Consider the following 17,238-nt stretch of genomic DNA (forward strand, 5'->3'; position numbering starts at 1 on the left):
GGATTCTTCTGCTCCTATGCTTATCTTTAATGACACTCAGATTTCTAGGCAAAATGATATATCTCTTTTAGGGATTACCCTGACTTCTAATCTCTCTTGGCACAAGCACATTACAAATATTGCTTCCTCTGCATCTAAAAAACTTGGTTTTCTCTTTCGCTCTCTGCGTTACCTTTCTTCCAAATAGCTGCTCACTCTGTATAAATTGCAAATCCGCCCTGGCATGGAATATTGTTCCCACATCTGGGGTGATGCCCCCAAAACCTCTCTCAGGCTTCTTGATTCCATTCAGAAGAGGGCAGTTAGGTTAATTAATGATTCATCTCTAACAGAGTCTCTCCACTTGCTGTCTCATAGACGTACTGTTTCTGCTGCATGCCTCTTCTACAGATACTTCCACGGGCACTGTTCTTCTGAATTGGCTTCTATAATTCCCGCTCTCTCTTTCAAAACAGTCCGAACACGTGCCGCCACCAGCCAACATCCATTTACTGTCCATCTTCAAACTCACAGAACCAACTTTTCATATTTCTCATTCATTCATTCAACTGCTGTTTTCTGGAACAACCTTCCTTCATACGTATTTCCTGAAAATTACAGTCTACAGAAGTTCAAGTCCAATGTCAACAAATATCTTCTTTTGCCTTCTCAACCTCCAACCAAAGCACAGTACTAAGTACTATAGGTTCTAATACCTCTCGTGTTTGGGGTTTACTTAAAAAAAAATAAATAAAAAGGAACCAGATTTGTTAATAATACCAAAAAAAAAAACCCTGAGCCACTTTTACCTGTGTTATTGCCAGCTCAAACATGAATGTAGTATGAAATAAAATCTGAGCAGTGACTGGCAGATATATAAGTTACCCATCTCTACTTTTAAATTATAAAGGCAATTTGATAGAAGATCCATTGGGTGAAACCCTTGCCAATATCTAAGCTAATATAATATGTCTTTCTTAAGATTCAAGGAATGACTCAAGACATCACAAATTAATTTTGTAACATCTGAAATAGAATCATATAATAAATCTATAACTTAAAATTAATTATATCAGGCTATGGCAGTTTAAAGTCCAATTCACTGGACCTAGATAATGTCCACTATGACAAAATACCTCTCAAGTATATCTGCAAACAATGAGTTGCTGATGTACTTGGGAGGTCAATATTGTCAATATTCTATCAATACAAAGGGTACTAGGAAAGTTTTGCAATATGACGCAACAATGAATCACAGGAAGCTACTTGTTGCTGCATGTTGAGACATGTTCATACGTGCATAGTACCCGGCGCCAAGTCAATGGGCTCAGTTATTCATTAGTAGTGAGAGTGTAAAGTGCTAGCGATGGCATCGTGGTCACGAAATGAGATAAGGACAGTTTTGCGGTATAATTTTGTGCGTGGTTTAACCAAAGACCAGTGCTTAGAAGAAATGACTCTTGCACTAGATGATGATTGTCCACATCGTACAACGATATTCAGGTGGTATAGAGAATTCCAAAGGGGAAATTTCATTCTGGAGGATTCTGAGAGGCCGGGAAGGCCACGAACGTCAGTTACGGAGGAAAACGTTACTGCTGTGAGGAAAATGCTTGACGAAAACAGGCGAGTGACCTACCAACAGATAGAGGATACTTTGGGCCTAAATGCACCAGCAATTCGTTCGATTCTGCAAGATCATTTGCATGTGAAGAAACTTTGTTCTCTCTGGGTGCCGCATCAACTGACTGAAGAGCAGATGACACCACGTGTGACTTGGTGCCGGGAGATGTTAAAAAAGTTTGATAAGGGACAATCTCGGTATGTGAACAACATCGTGACAGGTGACGAGACTTGGCTGTACTATTACGATCTGCCGACCAAGGCTCAAAACAAAGTTTGGGTCTTTGATGATGACGACACACCCGTAATTGTCAGAAAATCCCGATCTGTAAAGAAGAAAATGATAGCTGTATTTTTCAAATCGAGTGGAATTGTGGAACGTGTCGTTTTGGACACGCAGAAGACAGTCACAGAAGGCTAAGTGGTATACTGAACAATGCCTGCCTAAAGTCATTGGATCTATGAAGAACCTGCGGCCAAAGTCAAGAATGGACACCTGGTACCCCCATCACGATAATGCTCAGCTCACTGCGCCAAAGCCTGCACTGAATATTTGACCACGACAGGACTGAAACTTCTCGAGCACCCTCCCTACAGGCCAGACCTTGCTCCCTGCGACTTTGCACTGTTCCCGCATGTGAAAATGAAGCTAAAAGGGAGGTGGTTTTCCAGTGATGAGGACCTTCTACGGGCTTGGGACAACGAGTGTGCTTTACTCCCTAGTGAAACTTGGCAGAACTGGTTTAAAGATTGGTTTCAGAGGATGGAGAGGTGTATTGAATGTAGAGGAAATTACTTTGAAAAAATTAAATAAGCAAAGTTGTATTGCAAAACTTTCCTAGTACCCTTTGTATTTGATTACACTTGCCGTGTAATCGAATATTAATAGCACTATTTCCATATTCATAACATCAAGCATCAATCTTAGCATTCTCAAAACAGCAAAAGATTTTAGGCTCACAAGTAATTAGACTCTTTGCCCTTACTAGCTGCATGTGTAAAATACTATAAATAATAATTAACATGGCTAATGTGGTATTTAGAAGAACACCTTTTAGCAAATGATTCAGGGAGAAACATATCTACATTGACCATTTAATATTTGAATAGAAGTAGAAGTTCAGTATTCTTTCCTATCACCTCAACATGTGGTATCAGCATTTTTCAACATATAAAAGGTGTATGAAAATATGGACTCTTAGAGGATCTGTATGATTACTGGCTGTGAGGACATCTCCCAGATTTCATTGAAAACTTCTCATCTACTGGAATGTTTCAGCTCCATATCTAATTTTCACTTTCTGACATCTTTTGCCAAGAGAAGAGTGTAGTCCAAGAATTGGTATTGAGTGCTCCTCAGCAGTTCAGATAAATTCTATTAGTAAACATATACCACTAACAGTAAAAGATACTTTATATGTAGATGACTTTAGTATCTTATATCACTCTTGTAATATGCAAACTTTAGAGTGGTAATTGCAGAAAGCTTTGATATCAGTAAGTAGACTTTGAATAATGTATACAGCCTCCTCTTCACAAAAAACTACTTGTATCTGTTTCTTTCATAAAGGTAAAAGTAAAATCTAAGTCTAGATCCAAATTAATATTATATGGATGTCATTCCAGTTAAATCATACATAAAGTCCTCGGTGTCACTCTTCATAAAAAAAATTAACATTTCATGGCATATCCTTGGAACTAGAACAAAACTTGTAAATATTTTACAAGTTGAGTCCTTGATGGTGAGCTGGTAGATGCACTCTTCTACAACTATACAGGAGCTTAGAGGTGAACAAGCATTCTGTGTGTTATCAGATATTGGATCCATCAGTCTTAAACACTGATGGATCCAATATCTTTCTATTTCAGAAGATTTAGGAGAAGTCCGGTTGGCCTGCCTCCCTAAAATCCACTCATGCACACCTTCTTGATGGTAAGCCCTGTTACGTCACTCAGGTGGCAATGAATGTGTAGAGTGGTTCTCTTCAAGATGCCTGATCAGTGTGAAGAGGAAAAGACCAAACCCTCCAGCACATGACGAAACAAATGGCTCTCAGTCCCCAGTGGCTTTCACTCCCCCTCTTACACCAGAGAGAGGATTAGAGTGGAAGCAGAGGATGCTAAGAATCTCTGGGTACGACCAGGCTGCCTTGCACGGAAACTGAACTTGGCCTGTTACAATGTAAGATCGCTCATCGGTGAAGACTGGATATTAGATCTGGAAAAGGAATTAGAAAATGTGAATTGGAATATCATCGGTTTGGCTGGAAGAAGAAGAAGAAGAAATGACTCACTTATAAGTTTATCAAGTGGAAATCTGCTGTACACCAATGGAAACAGTGAAAGGAGTGAAGGTAGAGTTGGTTTTCTGGTCCATAAAGATATAAAAAACAACATTTTGGAATTCAAAAGTATTACTCAGGATTTCTAAGAGGTATAAGCTAAAGGTTATAATGATTTATGCATGAACATTGAGCCATGACGATGAAGAGGTTGAAGAAATGTACACCGAAATTGAGAGTCTTCTAGATGAACAGAAAACTCACTACACTATCATTATGGGGGACTTCAGTGCTAAGGTTGGAAAGAGACAAAACAGCACAGAAAGGGGGAACTATAGCAAATTTTGGAATTGGTGAAAGAAATGAAAGAGGTGAAAGACTTGTGGAATATGAAGAATCTCGAGGAATGTCAGTAATGAACACTTTTTTCAAGAAAAGGGCGAACAGCAAGTGGACATGGAAGCGCCCAAATGGATTAACAACTAATAGATTTATTATAGACTTTATCCTCACTAACAAGACGCCTCCATAGCCAGGTGGGCAGGAGCAGCAGTGCGTAGCACACACACTTGTTGATTAGACCAGGGTTCAAACCTGTGACCACCAAATACGGAGGATGCGGAAAGGTCAGGGAATAACCACCGCATATCCCCGGAGCAATATGGCCTTAGTTGCTAATGCTCCAAATAACAAACAACCTCACTAACAGAAGATATATCGTGAATGATGTTACTGTCCTGAACAAGGTAAATGCTGGAAGTGATCACAGAATGGTAAGATGCACACTTGATATAGATGTAAAAAAAAAAGGAAAAAACTGACTCGAGTAAATAATACAACAGTCTTTGAGATAACAGAAGAAGAGAAAAAGCAGTATGTACTGGAACTTAAGAACAAGTTTGCAGACTGCTTAGGACCAAGATATTGATGAGGAATATTACAGCTTTCTGAAAGTGATAAAGCCCAAGAAACCTATAGGTAAAAAGAAATCCAAAGAAGAAAAAATTAGTCAAGAAACACTTGTCATGATGAACTGAAGACGACAAATGAAGAGCAAGAAAAACAATGACAAGGAGAAAATCGAGTATACTGAATTATGCAAAGCCATTAGACAGAGACTCAGAGAGGACATAAGAATATTTAACAAAAGAAAAGTAGAACAAGCATTAAAGGGAAACAAAGGATTTAAATCAGCAGCCATGAGCAGTAATACAGAAAGACAAATGATACTGAAACTGAAGAATAGTGATGGTGTACTTATAAATAGCAGAGAAGGCATAATTCAAATAGAAGAAGACTGCTATAAAGAGTTATACAAGGGGCGAGGGAATGATGCCAGCAGTGGGGAAGATGGATCGCAAATTAGTAACACATACAACATACCTGATATCCTTCCTGATGAGGTAGAACATGCATTGAAGAAAATGAAGAATAACAAAGCTTCGGGGAAAGATGAAGTTACTGTAGAATTGTTAAAATTGGGAGGAAGAGACATGACACAAAAACTGGCAAGACTCTTCACAAAATGCATTAGAAAAGGTGTGACGCCTAAGGGGTGGAATAATGCAATCATAGTTTTGCTGCATAAGAAAGGAGATAAATCAGAAATTGGAAATTACAGACCAATTAGCTTGTTATCCCACATCTACATATTGTTTACAAGGGTCATTGCTAACAGATTAGAAAGAATACTTGATGAGAATCAACCGAAAGAGCAAGTTGGCTTTAGGACAGGATTCTCAACTATGGATCACCTTCATGTAATGTCATAGCTAATGGAGAAAGTAAATGAATATAAAACACCATTATGCCTGGCATTTGTGGATTATGAAAAGGCATAATTATGATAAGGCAATGTTTTGGGCACTGGAAAAACAAGGCATAGATACCCCATATATTATGATTTTGAAGAAAATATATGAGAATGCTATCTCCTTTATTAGACTAGACAAAGATAGTAGTAAATTGAGAAAGGAGTTCGAGGAGACAATATCTCCGAAGTTGTTTACTGTTGCCCTTGAGGAAGCTTTCAGAAGATTAGACTGGTCGCAGAAAGGAGTCAATGTGAATGGAGAGTACCTTAACCATTTACGATTTGCAGATGACATTGGCCATGATTGCAAAGAATTAGAAGAAAATCTTAATCAGTTATGCAGATTAGTAAGGATTTTGGACTAAAGATGAATATGACTAAAACAAAAGTAATGATGAACAAGTATGCCACAGAAAGGGATATAATGATTGAAGGAGCAGTAATTGAAAAGGTGGAGTTATATACTTATCTGGGACAAGTCATTAGCTGTAATAATGATAAATGGCTGGACGTCAAGGGAAGAATAAATTTTGGATGGATAGCATTCAGGAAACTTAGTCACATAATGAGGAACAATATCCCAATTTGTCTGAAATGTGAAATAATAAACCAATGTATACTCCCCACCATGACTTATGGAAGTGAAACTTGGGCACTCACCAAAAGAATGGAAGAGAAATTGAGAACTACACAGCGAAGAATGGAACAAATTATATTGGAATCAGACTGTTAGATAAGAAGAGAAACACATGGATTAGGCAGCAAACTCAAGTAAAGGTCTAAAATGGTCTTGGGCAGGACACGTAGCTTGAAGAAAGAGTATACAAAACTCACATCCAGCATCCAATTCTTATTGTTTCCTTCCCATTCACTTTTGAGAATCACACCTTATAACTTATGCAAAACTTGTCCTTATCAATCCTGAATCATTCAAATTCTGTTCATACAAGGCTTTCAACAAATTGCTTTCTTCCACATCTGATCATCTTTTGATCAACATCAAAAATAATGAATGCAGGGTTCTGGTTTAGATGGTATACTAATATAAAGTTCCAATTCTTTCAAGCATGGATCAGTTCAAGTAACTGGATGTCTTTATACTATTGAATTCAACCACGATTGCATTACTTCTGCACTCTTGAATGTTTTTCACTGAATTTTGGTGTGTTAAACATTTCATTGAAGAGCTTTCTTGGTTTACACACTGGTGTAGGTGTACATATGGATATTGGCTGCAGACTATTATCACTGATCAACCTATTGGGAATGTCTTTATCATCATACGAACCCACCTGTAATGATTTCAATACTCTATCCATAGATTTCAAGATACTTACATTTGACTGTTTTAACTGTGGCATTTTCTCAATCCATCTTCCTTAACCAACCATATCTGACAGATGACTTTCCCTTTCACAAAGAGAGGATGCCATGGAACTTTGATCAAAAGCAGTCTGTGAGGAAGAATTACTACAATTAATATTCTTACTCTTTGAATATGTTTTTTTTTTTTATTACAACCCCAAAAGTATCAAAACCTATAGTACTTTGTACCTTACATAGGTTGAAAGAGATGTGGGGGGGGGGGAAGGAGATGCTGGAAACTCTGCTCTGGAAAGACTAATCATAGGTGTCTCCACTTCAAGCCTCCAATAAGTCAAGTCATGGTATTGCTCTGGTTCACGAGAGTTATCTACCATCTAGTTAGTATTAGGTGGTACTGGTTAGTAGTATGTTCCACCATTTTCTTGTTATGGCTGGTTAAAACACTATTACCCCAAAATTGCTGTTTCCAAATTCTGCCTAGTGTGAAACAATCCCTAGAATCGTATTTGATCAACTGATAATTGCCATATATGTGTATATCTGAATTCAGATTGGTTTTCACCATACCCAAATTTGAAGCATATCGCTGTTCATCACACTTAAGACCTCATGAAAGGAAAGTTTATTTAAGCCCAGTGACCGTGTCGTTTTATCTTTTAGTTCATATCCGAAACTGGAAATGATCTAGAAACAACCAGTGCCCACTCAGAATGCCTCCTCTCCTTCCCATCTAATAAACATCCAAATTCCTCTTTTACATAATGCTCCAACTTCAGGCTGAAGGTTTCATCAGTTCCTTGGGTCAATTCTACACCTTTTCTAATGCATTGGAATTGCCCTACAGTCTGGCTGGTGGAAGCACTATTTTCCACCAATAAAGGCTCTACCAAATTTAACTGACTATTTAAATCACTGTGACATTCCCGAAATTGTGTAGAGAAGAGGTTGTGTTAGTCCAACTTTGGATCAAGCATAGTTTTATTATGCCCAATCCAAAGTTGTGATCAGGCATAATAAAAATGTGCTGACGGTGACCCATACTTTTTTCTTCTGTCATTACTAGTGATAAATCATGGATATGTGACTATGAACCTGGAAACAAAGGCTCAGTCCTCTCAGGGTAAGACTCCCTCTTCTCCAAGGCCCAAACAATCTTGATCAAATGTTACAATTATGTTTATCATATTTTAGAGCTTGCAGGGTATTTGTTTGTTATGAATTTTTCCTTGCATAGTAAAACAATAAACCAGGAATGTTACAAAATGCTTTCAGTTATTGTTGGAATCACAATATATACTGTCATGTAGATTACTTAAAAACCATGTGAACATTTTCCAAATATTAGTTCAATTTCTAAACATCTTGATCATACCTGATATAAGGAAGGGTGATATTATTACACCTTTTTTTTTTTTTTTCCTTCTTCTTAGAACATGTTTGCCTGTCTAGTTGTGTGCTAGACTGGACAAGCTAACTGAAAAATATCAAAAATAAGTTCTGACCCAGAACTTACTTTTAATTTTTATCCTTTTAAGATGGACAAACATTACAGAAACAAGTACCTATGTTTCTGTTATGTTTATGTTTCTTCTTGTTATGAAGATAGGATTATGGTTTTTCAAGTTAATATAATAGTTATTTGTTCTTTATAATTGTTATTGATGAAGACTAGTGAAAATGATTAGACATTGTAGACTTTAATTGCAGTTTTGCAGAACATTCCAAGTCTTCTTTGACTGCATTGGTAACATTTTTTTGCTAAGTAGAAAAGCATAGGTTTCAACTCTAAACTTTTAACTAAAGAAATAATTTTTACAATTATAAAAATGCAGTTGATAAAACTGTTTTTCAACAACTTTCATACAGTGAAACAGAAATTGAGGTTTTTTTTTTTTTTTTTTGCTTTTTTAATTATATGATCTTATGTGGAATTTTTTCAGAACAGTATTCATCAGATTAGCTTCCATTGGAATCTTGGTAATTTCTTTCTATAAGGAGATAGTATGTGGTCCAAGATTATTATGTGGATATGGATCTGGACATTGCAAGACACTGATGGTAAGTGTGTAAATACCATAAAATTCTATTCATGTATAATATTTGTTTAGTACATAAGAGAAATAACTGAAAATAGTTATACTGTATTTATTGAATCATGATATGAAAAAGAGAAATGAAAGGAAATTTTCTTGCTGTGCCTTCTCTGAATTACCATTTTTTTTTTTTTTCTCCCCATTATGAATTACTGCTTTGGATACCTTCATAGTTTTTTTTTTTTAAATATATTTATAGATTGTTTGTGAATCCTGGAAAAGAGGCCCAAAAATTATTACTGGCTAAACAGAGAGTGGGAGGGTAGGAATAGTGTATAGTGTTACTCATCTTGTGGCCACAGGGACTTCCCCCAACTCTGTAATGATATTTTGTGATGCAAACGGGCTCTGTAAAGGCCAGAAAAGTGTAGATTATAGTGTAGGCTGCATATTGTAGTGTTGGGCTGTTGTTCATCTGGCTTCTTTGCCATTGGGCCCTTGGAAGATCAATGTCCCACAGTTGTGTCCTTTGCCATGTGGAGATGAGCCAGGCTGTAGGGTTGTGTAAGTCTCTGGCAGGGAAAACCTTGACAATGCCTCCTAGGCTTGCTAGGGAGAGCCCAAAAAGGGGGGGGGGGTTATTTATTGGAAATGAGCATGGGATGAGAGTTTGAGTCTTAGAGAAAAAGTGGGAAAGGTAAAGCAGTGGATTGAGGGGCACCCCCTGCAGAGACAACCGACCCTGTACAGAGTGGAGAACTGTTTAGAATGGTATATAGTGTTTAGGGTGATAGGGTGGTCCATCGGGCAAAAAAAGTGTGTGGGGGGGGCAGAACCCTTGGATGAGAGAATGGGAGAAAAGTCATAAAGCTGGAGGGGACCCTGTAAGGTTTTGATCTCCATCTTGGTATTTTTGTCAGAACTCTGACGTCCCACACTGGCCAGGCCAGCTAAAGTCATTGTGAGCATCTCGCGCCACACTGCCTGAAAAAAGGAAGAGGCTTCCCAGGTGGGTTGCCCACTCTGCAGTCAAGTTGGGGGGGGGTACCTGTGAGTCATAAGAGGCAAGTCATACTCTCCAACCAGTAACACAACTATCATGGCTACATGTACTAGCACACTTTCACTCACCATTTGCCATCACTCATTCTCTCTCTTACACACAGACCAGACAACAACCAGGATAGAAAGACTACAGCACCATACTTTTTATTTATTATTTTTTTTAACAGTGCCTATACCACTTGCTTGGCTACTGCAATAGCTTACACACATTACCAACTCATTCGCTCTAAAGTACATGACTTTTCCTAGGTGCACTATAGCCCCAGAAGCTTATGTGCCAATAAACCTCTATAACACATACACATGACTTTTCATGTATTTTGGGATACTTACATTTACATTTAAGTGAGCCAAAACTATTTCAAGGGCTTAGTATCAGACAACGTTAACTACAAAATTGCATTTTTGTTTTGAGACAACTTTAGTTTAACTTTATACAAATAACAATGCATATCATGTCATAGAAATGTATTACTCTAGCAGTTTACAAGTTAGCTTGGGCTATAAGCACATTTCCGGTAAACTAAGAAAATGCCAAATGACTTTTTCTTGGTTAATAACAAAGACCAGCCCGACTAGGATCAATCAGTTAACTTCAAAATGATTTTGTAGTTAATGTTGTCTGACACTAAACCCTCGATTTGCCCCCATGCTTTCTCACATGTGCAAAATAGGTCTCATCTGTGCATAGTATCTTAACAAAAATTATCAGTGTATTATTAAACGACTATAAACAGAGACCTCAAACTCTGGGTCTATTTAAATGCAAAGAAAATAAATAAGAAATTTAATTGTAAAGAGCAACCTTTGGCCTCATGGCAGGGAAATCACACTCCGATGCTATGAGTTACTATCCCCACGACAAGGAGGTGGGTCACCTCTATCCAAGCTCGCATTAATAAATCCACCTGATGGTCACAGGTGGATTTATTAATGAAACCTCAACACAGGTTTCACAATTAACTACAGTCCTATAGAATCCCATTAGACCATACCTAATCCACTTGATGGTCACTGTGAAATCCCAGACAGATTTCACAGGTTTTACTCATCAGATGAAGTCCTATGTAGTTCAAACACTGAATCTGATAGACAATCACACAGGTCCATTACTCCACAGTCCTTATAGATGGCCTGACCACAGGGCCAGGAATCCCCAAGGCCCACAGCACTCAACTAAGGCAGATCTTAGCCCATCAAATGATGCATTCCTCTCACTGTGTTAGTCTCAACTGAAGTAATGATTTGTCCTGTAGTTGGGACAGATAGGCAAACACACACACACAGACAGAGAGAGAGAGAGAGATAGTTTTTTCCCATTTTTCCTATTGTCTGTTCCTAATGAGTTCATCTTTAAAGATAGCCATCAGTAATTCTTTTACACTTACAACATCATGAAATGCACTTTTGAAATACACTTATAGCATGAAATGCAAATCAGTACTAAGTCATATGAAATACACATATAGCATGAAATAAAAATCATTAATGACCTGGTCATTAATGATTTTCATGTGCCACATGAATCGAGATTTAAAGTCATGTCAGTGACAGCAGGCATAGGAGATATGACAGGAGGAGGAGGTTTGGGCAACATTACAATTTGTGTAAGTGAATGCCCATCATTATTTAAATAGTATTAGTTATTTCAATCTGTTATGGTGGTGTTAGTATTAGTAGTGGCAAATGATGTAAGGATGCAAGCTTATACAGCATCAATCAAAGAAAAAAAAAAGTACCACATAATTTTCCTTCCCCTCTAATGATTTGTCTTATTCTTTCTTAAATTTATCCCCCCCCCCAATTGTTGGCACCTGTACATGGTGAGGGGACCTCTCCAGTAATGCTGCTGCGCTTCCAGATTAGTATCACTGGGATGCATTTCCCATACCTTGGTTCCAGGATTACATCATTTGAAACCAGAGTGTCCAGCTGTGCACAGTGACCTGAGGACTCTGAAAGGGGGGATCCTGTTGGGTGAGGACACAGCTCTAATACACCACTTTGGTCCCTGATTCAACAAGACTGAAAGTCCCAGACCAGCCCGACTAGGATCAGTCAGCGGGTGGTTGTTACTGCTAGGGCCAACTGCATTCCAATAAGTCTCCCTCTTCTTTGGTCCTGGAATGAGATCAAGATTATCATTGAAAATGTGAATATGATGCACTAAGTGAACTTGGCATCTCATGTATGCAGTACCATCTAGTTCATAAATGGATGTCCCCTTGTAGGGCTCCATGGTCGATGAGGTATTTAGGGCATCAGAAATTTGTATTTTACTGTCATGAGTAATTTAAATCCCTCTTTTTCTTCTGGTGCCCCAACAAGGCCTCTACCTAACCAGTTAGTAGATTCCAACAATATCAATTCCAATTGACGCAGAACTGCAGATAGACCACGAACGGTGACATTACTTTTCACTGGAGGGCAAGCAATCAGGAAAATGTTGCCCTTCTTCATCCAGAAAGAATTAGAAGGGTTGGCAGAATTTCCAAAATCCATCAAAAGGATACATTCTAGAGCCATTTTAGTTGAGGCTGTAAGTCCAAAATATACACATCAACTTCTAAAAGCCACATCGATAGGGGAATAGCTATCATCATAACCCCTCATAAAACTCGAAATTATTCACACAGTGCCCTGTCAGAGTGGGATCTTCATGTCTCTGAAGAAGAGATCTACTATGAATTAAAATATCAAGGTGTAGCAACTGTTAAGAATATCAATGCGAAAGGATGGGAATTTCACTCCCATATGAGTTCTCATCCTAACATTCAACACACCATAGCCTCCAATTTCTATCAAGGCAAATGACTTAAACTGGCCAGTGAGGATTTACATTAAAAATCAACTGAGGTGTTTCATATGCCAAAAGTATGACACTTCTCAAACAGCCTTTCGTGGCTCCCCTGTCTGTGCTCAATGTGATGCCAAAGACCAATAGAGCAGGGAATGTTCAGCTTCTAAGGCAATTTGTACAAATTTCTAAGGAGAGCACCCTGCTTACTCTCAGGCATTGCCAGCAGTTGAAGAAGGAAAGAAAAATTCAAAAACTAAATATCTACCAGAAAGCCAGTAAACACATCCAGCTAATAAATCATGACAAGCTTTTGTATACCTTCCAAGCTCACTAATTAGGGTGATAACTACCCTAATTAGTGGGCTCAGAAGGTTTCTGCAAAGTACACTATCAGGACACAGACTGAGATGACCATACCATCATTGTAGTCGTCCACTCCCCCTTACTTGCCGTTTATTGTGTTCATTAAAACCAATTCAAAAGAACTATTTAGTTTCCACACCAATATCAATACCTGCTGCTGCAGTAGCTCCTCCAAAAGAGAACAGCAAGGAAAATTAATCAAAACTTCCGGCATTGCAACCTCAAGAATAAATGGATGTATAACAGGAGGAGGAGCCAGAAGACCCATTCTTGGAACTTTTTGCAGAGCAAGAAATGGACTCAGGATATTGTAATGGCTGAATTCCTGTAGCAAAATACTGACGACATCAAGGTACTCCTGCAAAAATCATGAACCAGTTTGTTTTTGCTTGCAGGAGACATTTAAAGACAAACGAAGACCCTTCCTTTCACAATGCTACTATCATATGTAAGGACAGAACTGGGGATGAACCTGCCATGGAGGAGTTGCTATCCTTGTGAGCAACCAGACCCCATTTAAACCAGTGCTGCTTTCCACCAACATAAAGCAGTAGCAGTTTTCCTTATGGTAGGGTTTTTATTAACAGTCTGTTTGATTTATTTGCCACCTGGGGCTGACATCTCCCAGACAGACCTTGATGATTTCATTGTGCAGCTGCCTTCCCCTGTTCTACTTCTCAGGGATTTCAAAGTACCTTAAACTGCATTGGGTAGTGCTGACATTAATGAAAGGGGAAGCGTCATATAGCATATGCTCACTGAAAATAATCTCTCCCTTCTAAATGTGGGGATTAACACCTTCTTCCACATGCCTACCTATACAATTTCTGCCATTGATCTTTCTACATGTGCCCCTTCTCCTCTTCCCTTTATTTTGGGAAGTGGAGGAGAGGACCTGTATGAAAGTGATCACTTCCCTGCGATAACCACCCTAATTAGTGGGAGACTGTGTCTTCCTTTTAGGTCACCACACTGGAATTATTAATCAGGCTGACTGGAAAGCCTTTCAACGTCTGGGAGAGTCTGACATCACTACCAATTAATGATGCAGTGACATGCATCACAGAAAATATTGTTCATGCAGCTGCAACTATATACTGAAAACATTTACCCTGTTTCCACCTTTTCCCAAACCATGGTAGAATGCACAGTAGCAAAAAAGGCTCAAAACAAAGCTTGGAGGATATTCTGACAATATCCTACCATGGGCCAATCCTCAAAATGTGCACGAGCCAAAGCACATAACATTCATCATCACAGTCAAAAGGAATCATGGATCCATTTCACATCATCTATTACCCAGTCTGCCAGCGCTAAGGTATTTTGGGATAAAATCTGGAAATTGAAGGGAAAATATATATCTCACCGTTCATCATTTCTAGAGTATAATGGATACTAGAATTCCTACCAATTATCAACCTATTGTAGAGCCAACTGCAATAGCTAATGCTCTTGGGGGGGGAACATTTTCTAAAACCTCTGCAATATCATCTTATTCCCCCCATAGTTTCTGATCCTGAAACAAAAGTGAAAATCAAGCAATTTATTTCACATCAAAAACCTGTTCACTATGCAGGAGCCTAAAAAAAAGCTCTAACCCTCTCCAAAGCAAGTGCTGTTGGACCAGACTGCATCCATTACGAATTGATTAAGCACATTCCTCAAAAATCTATGTATCACCAGTTGCTCTTTTTGTATAGCAGAATATTTATTCAAATGCCATTTCTGGATGCCTGACAAAAGGCAACTATTTTTGCATTTTGCTAAGCCAGGAAACGATCACAGATTTCCTACCAACAATCAACCTTTTGCTCTGACTAGCTCCTGGAGAAAAAATCCTTGAGAGAGTGGTTCAATGCTCGACTTTATGGTATTTAGTATCAAATGACCTTCTCTCCAACAAGCAGTGCAGGTTCCAAAAAAAACAAGTCCACCGTGGACCATTTAATTTGACTGGAAACATCCATCCAGGATGTTTTCCTAAAACGAGAACATCTGATGTCTGTGTTCTTTGAAATGGAAAAAGCATACAACAAAACTTGAGATTTGGCATTTTAAAAGACCTATATAGCCTCGGTTTTAGAAGCCTCCTCCCCATTTTTATCAAAAACTTTTTATCCAATTGGTCTTTTCCAAGTTTGTGTAGGATCCACCCTCTCTTGTCCCTTTTACCAAGAGGACGAAGTATACTACAAAGATCAGTTTTAAGTGTTAGAACAACTTCCTCCAACTATAAATTGTGCCCTCTATGTTGATGACCTTAGCATATTTTCTCAGTCATGCAACATGAGGGTTATTGAAAGACAACGGCAACAAGCCATCGATTGCCTTAACTCCTGGGCGCTGACTAATGGATTCAGGTTCTTGCCACAAAAGACCATTTGCTTACATTTTTGTCATAATTGTAATCTTTGTCCTTGTCCTGAAATGAGGCTACAACAAAATGCTATTCCAGTAGTGTGTTAGACACAAAATTCTTGGGACTTGTATTTGATGAAAAGTTGACCTTTCTAGAACATATCAAGCAAATCTGTGAATGAAAGTCATTTGAATATTTTCTGTGCTCTTTTCACCACACCTTGAGGTGCAGACTGATGTACCTTATTATGCATATACCATGCACTTGTGCAATCTAAACTAGTTAATGGGTCCCAGGTATGCGCATCAGCCAGAAATAGTGTACTTCTATTGCTGGACCCCATCCATCATCAGGCTATCCATATTACTACCGGACCATTTCAAAAATCTCCTGTCCAGAGCCTATATGTGAAAGCAAATGAACCACCATTATTTCTTCAATTGAAACAGTTTTCTTTAAGTATGATTTAAAACTGAAATCCCTACCAGACCATTCAATGGGGACATGCATTTTTTAGCCACGATGAGACGATTTGTACAGTGTCCATCAGACTGCCAGTCACCTTTTGGTATTCGTTTCCAAGTGCTACTCCAAGATTTGCATATCGTGTTAGACAATGTTGCCCAGACACCAAGGTAGAAGTGTTTGCACCAAGGCAAACACGTCCACCTTGGCATGCTCACATTCCAGCATGCAACTTTTTCCTTAAGAACTGGGTAAAGTCTGGGTACTCCATCATCTGTCTACCTGCAGCACTATTCAGCACACCAAGCTGAAAATACCAGCTTTTTGGCAGTTTTCCCAGATGGCTCGAAGTTGAAATTATGTATAGGATTTGCTGCTGTCTTTCTAGACACTACTATATTCCAGCAGATTCTCCCTGAAATGCAGCATATACACTGCAGGTCTATAGAGTTAGCCTTGGATCAAGGCTAACTCTATTACCAACAGTTTTTTATATATTCTGATTCTTTGAGTGTATTACAAGCTTTACTATTGTTGAGATACAGTTTTCATCCAGTCCTGTCTTGGGTTCACCAGAAGATACATTCTCTCTATGAACATAATTGTGATATATGTCTTTTCTGGATCCCCAGCCACATTAGGATTAGAGGAAATGATTTGGCTGATACTGCAACCAAATCAACAGTTCCTACTAATCATCGTGGCCTGTCAGTCCCCTATACTGAATACAGGCAAATAATACACAACAAAATTCACTCCCAGTGGCAGAATTTATGGAATGGACTGACAATAAATAAATTACATCACATAAAGACTGTAATCAACTGTGGCAGTCTAGTCTGTACAGGAATTGTAAAGTGGAAGTTGTTCTTGCTCAGCTCCTCATAGGATACAGTCATTTGACACATTCCTTTTTGCTGAGGGCAGATGACCCTCCAATGTCTGAGTTGTGACACCATTTTATCTCTTAGACATATTTTAATTGACTGTATTTTAACAGATTTTAACAATATACGTTTTAACACTTTTAACCGTCTTGACAGCCTTATACACTCAGTCAGATTTTATCTGACAATGTGTCAGCTGTTTTTAAATTTTTGCAACATATTTATTTATATACATGTATATAA

General features: G+C 38.4%; 1 protein-coding gene across 1 annotated transcript in view; it reads left to right on the plus strand.

Moving 5' to 3' along the window:
- The window catches only part of LOC150083080 (transmembrane channel-like protein 7), a 338,378-nt gene that overhangs the window by 188,062 nt on the left and 133,078 nt on the right, over positions 1–17,238 (plus strand). Inside the window, exon 11 of the mRNA XM_090378384.1 lies at positions 8,964–9,081. Within this exon, the coding sequence (XP_090234510.1) occupies positions 8,964–9,081 (118 nt within the window). The remainder of the gene's footprint in view (positions 1–8,963; positions 9,082–17,238) is intronic.

This window comes from Mastigoproctus giganteus, chromosome 7, assembly GCF_048544385.1.
Source record: "Mastigoproctus giganteus isolate SK-2022 chromosome 7, ASM4854438v1, whole genome shotgun sequence".
NCBI classification, from domain to species: Eukaryota; Metazoa; Arthropoda; class Arachnida; order Uropygi; family Thelyphonidae; genus Mastigoproctus; species Mastigoproctus giganteus.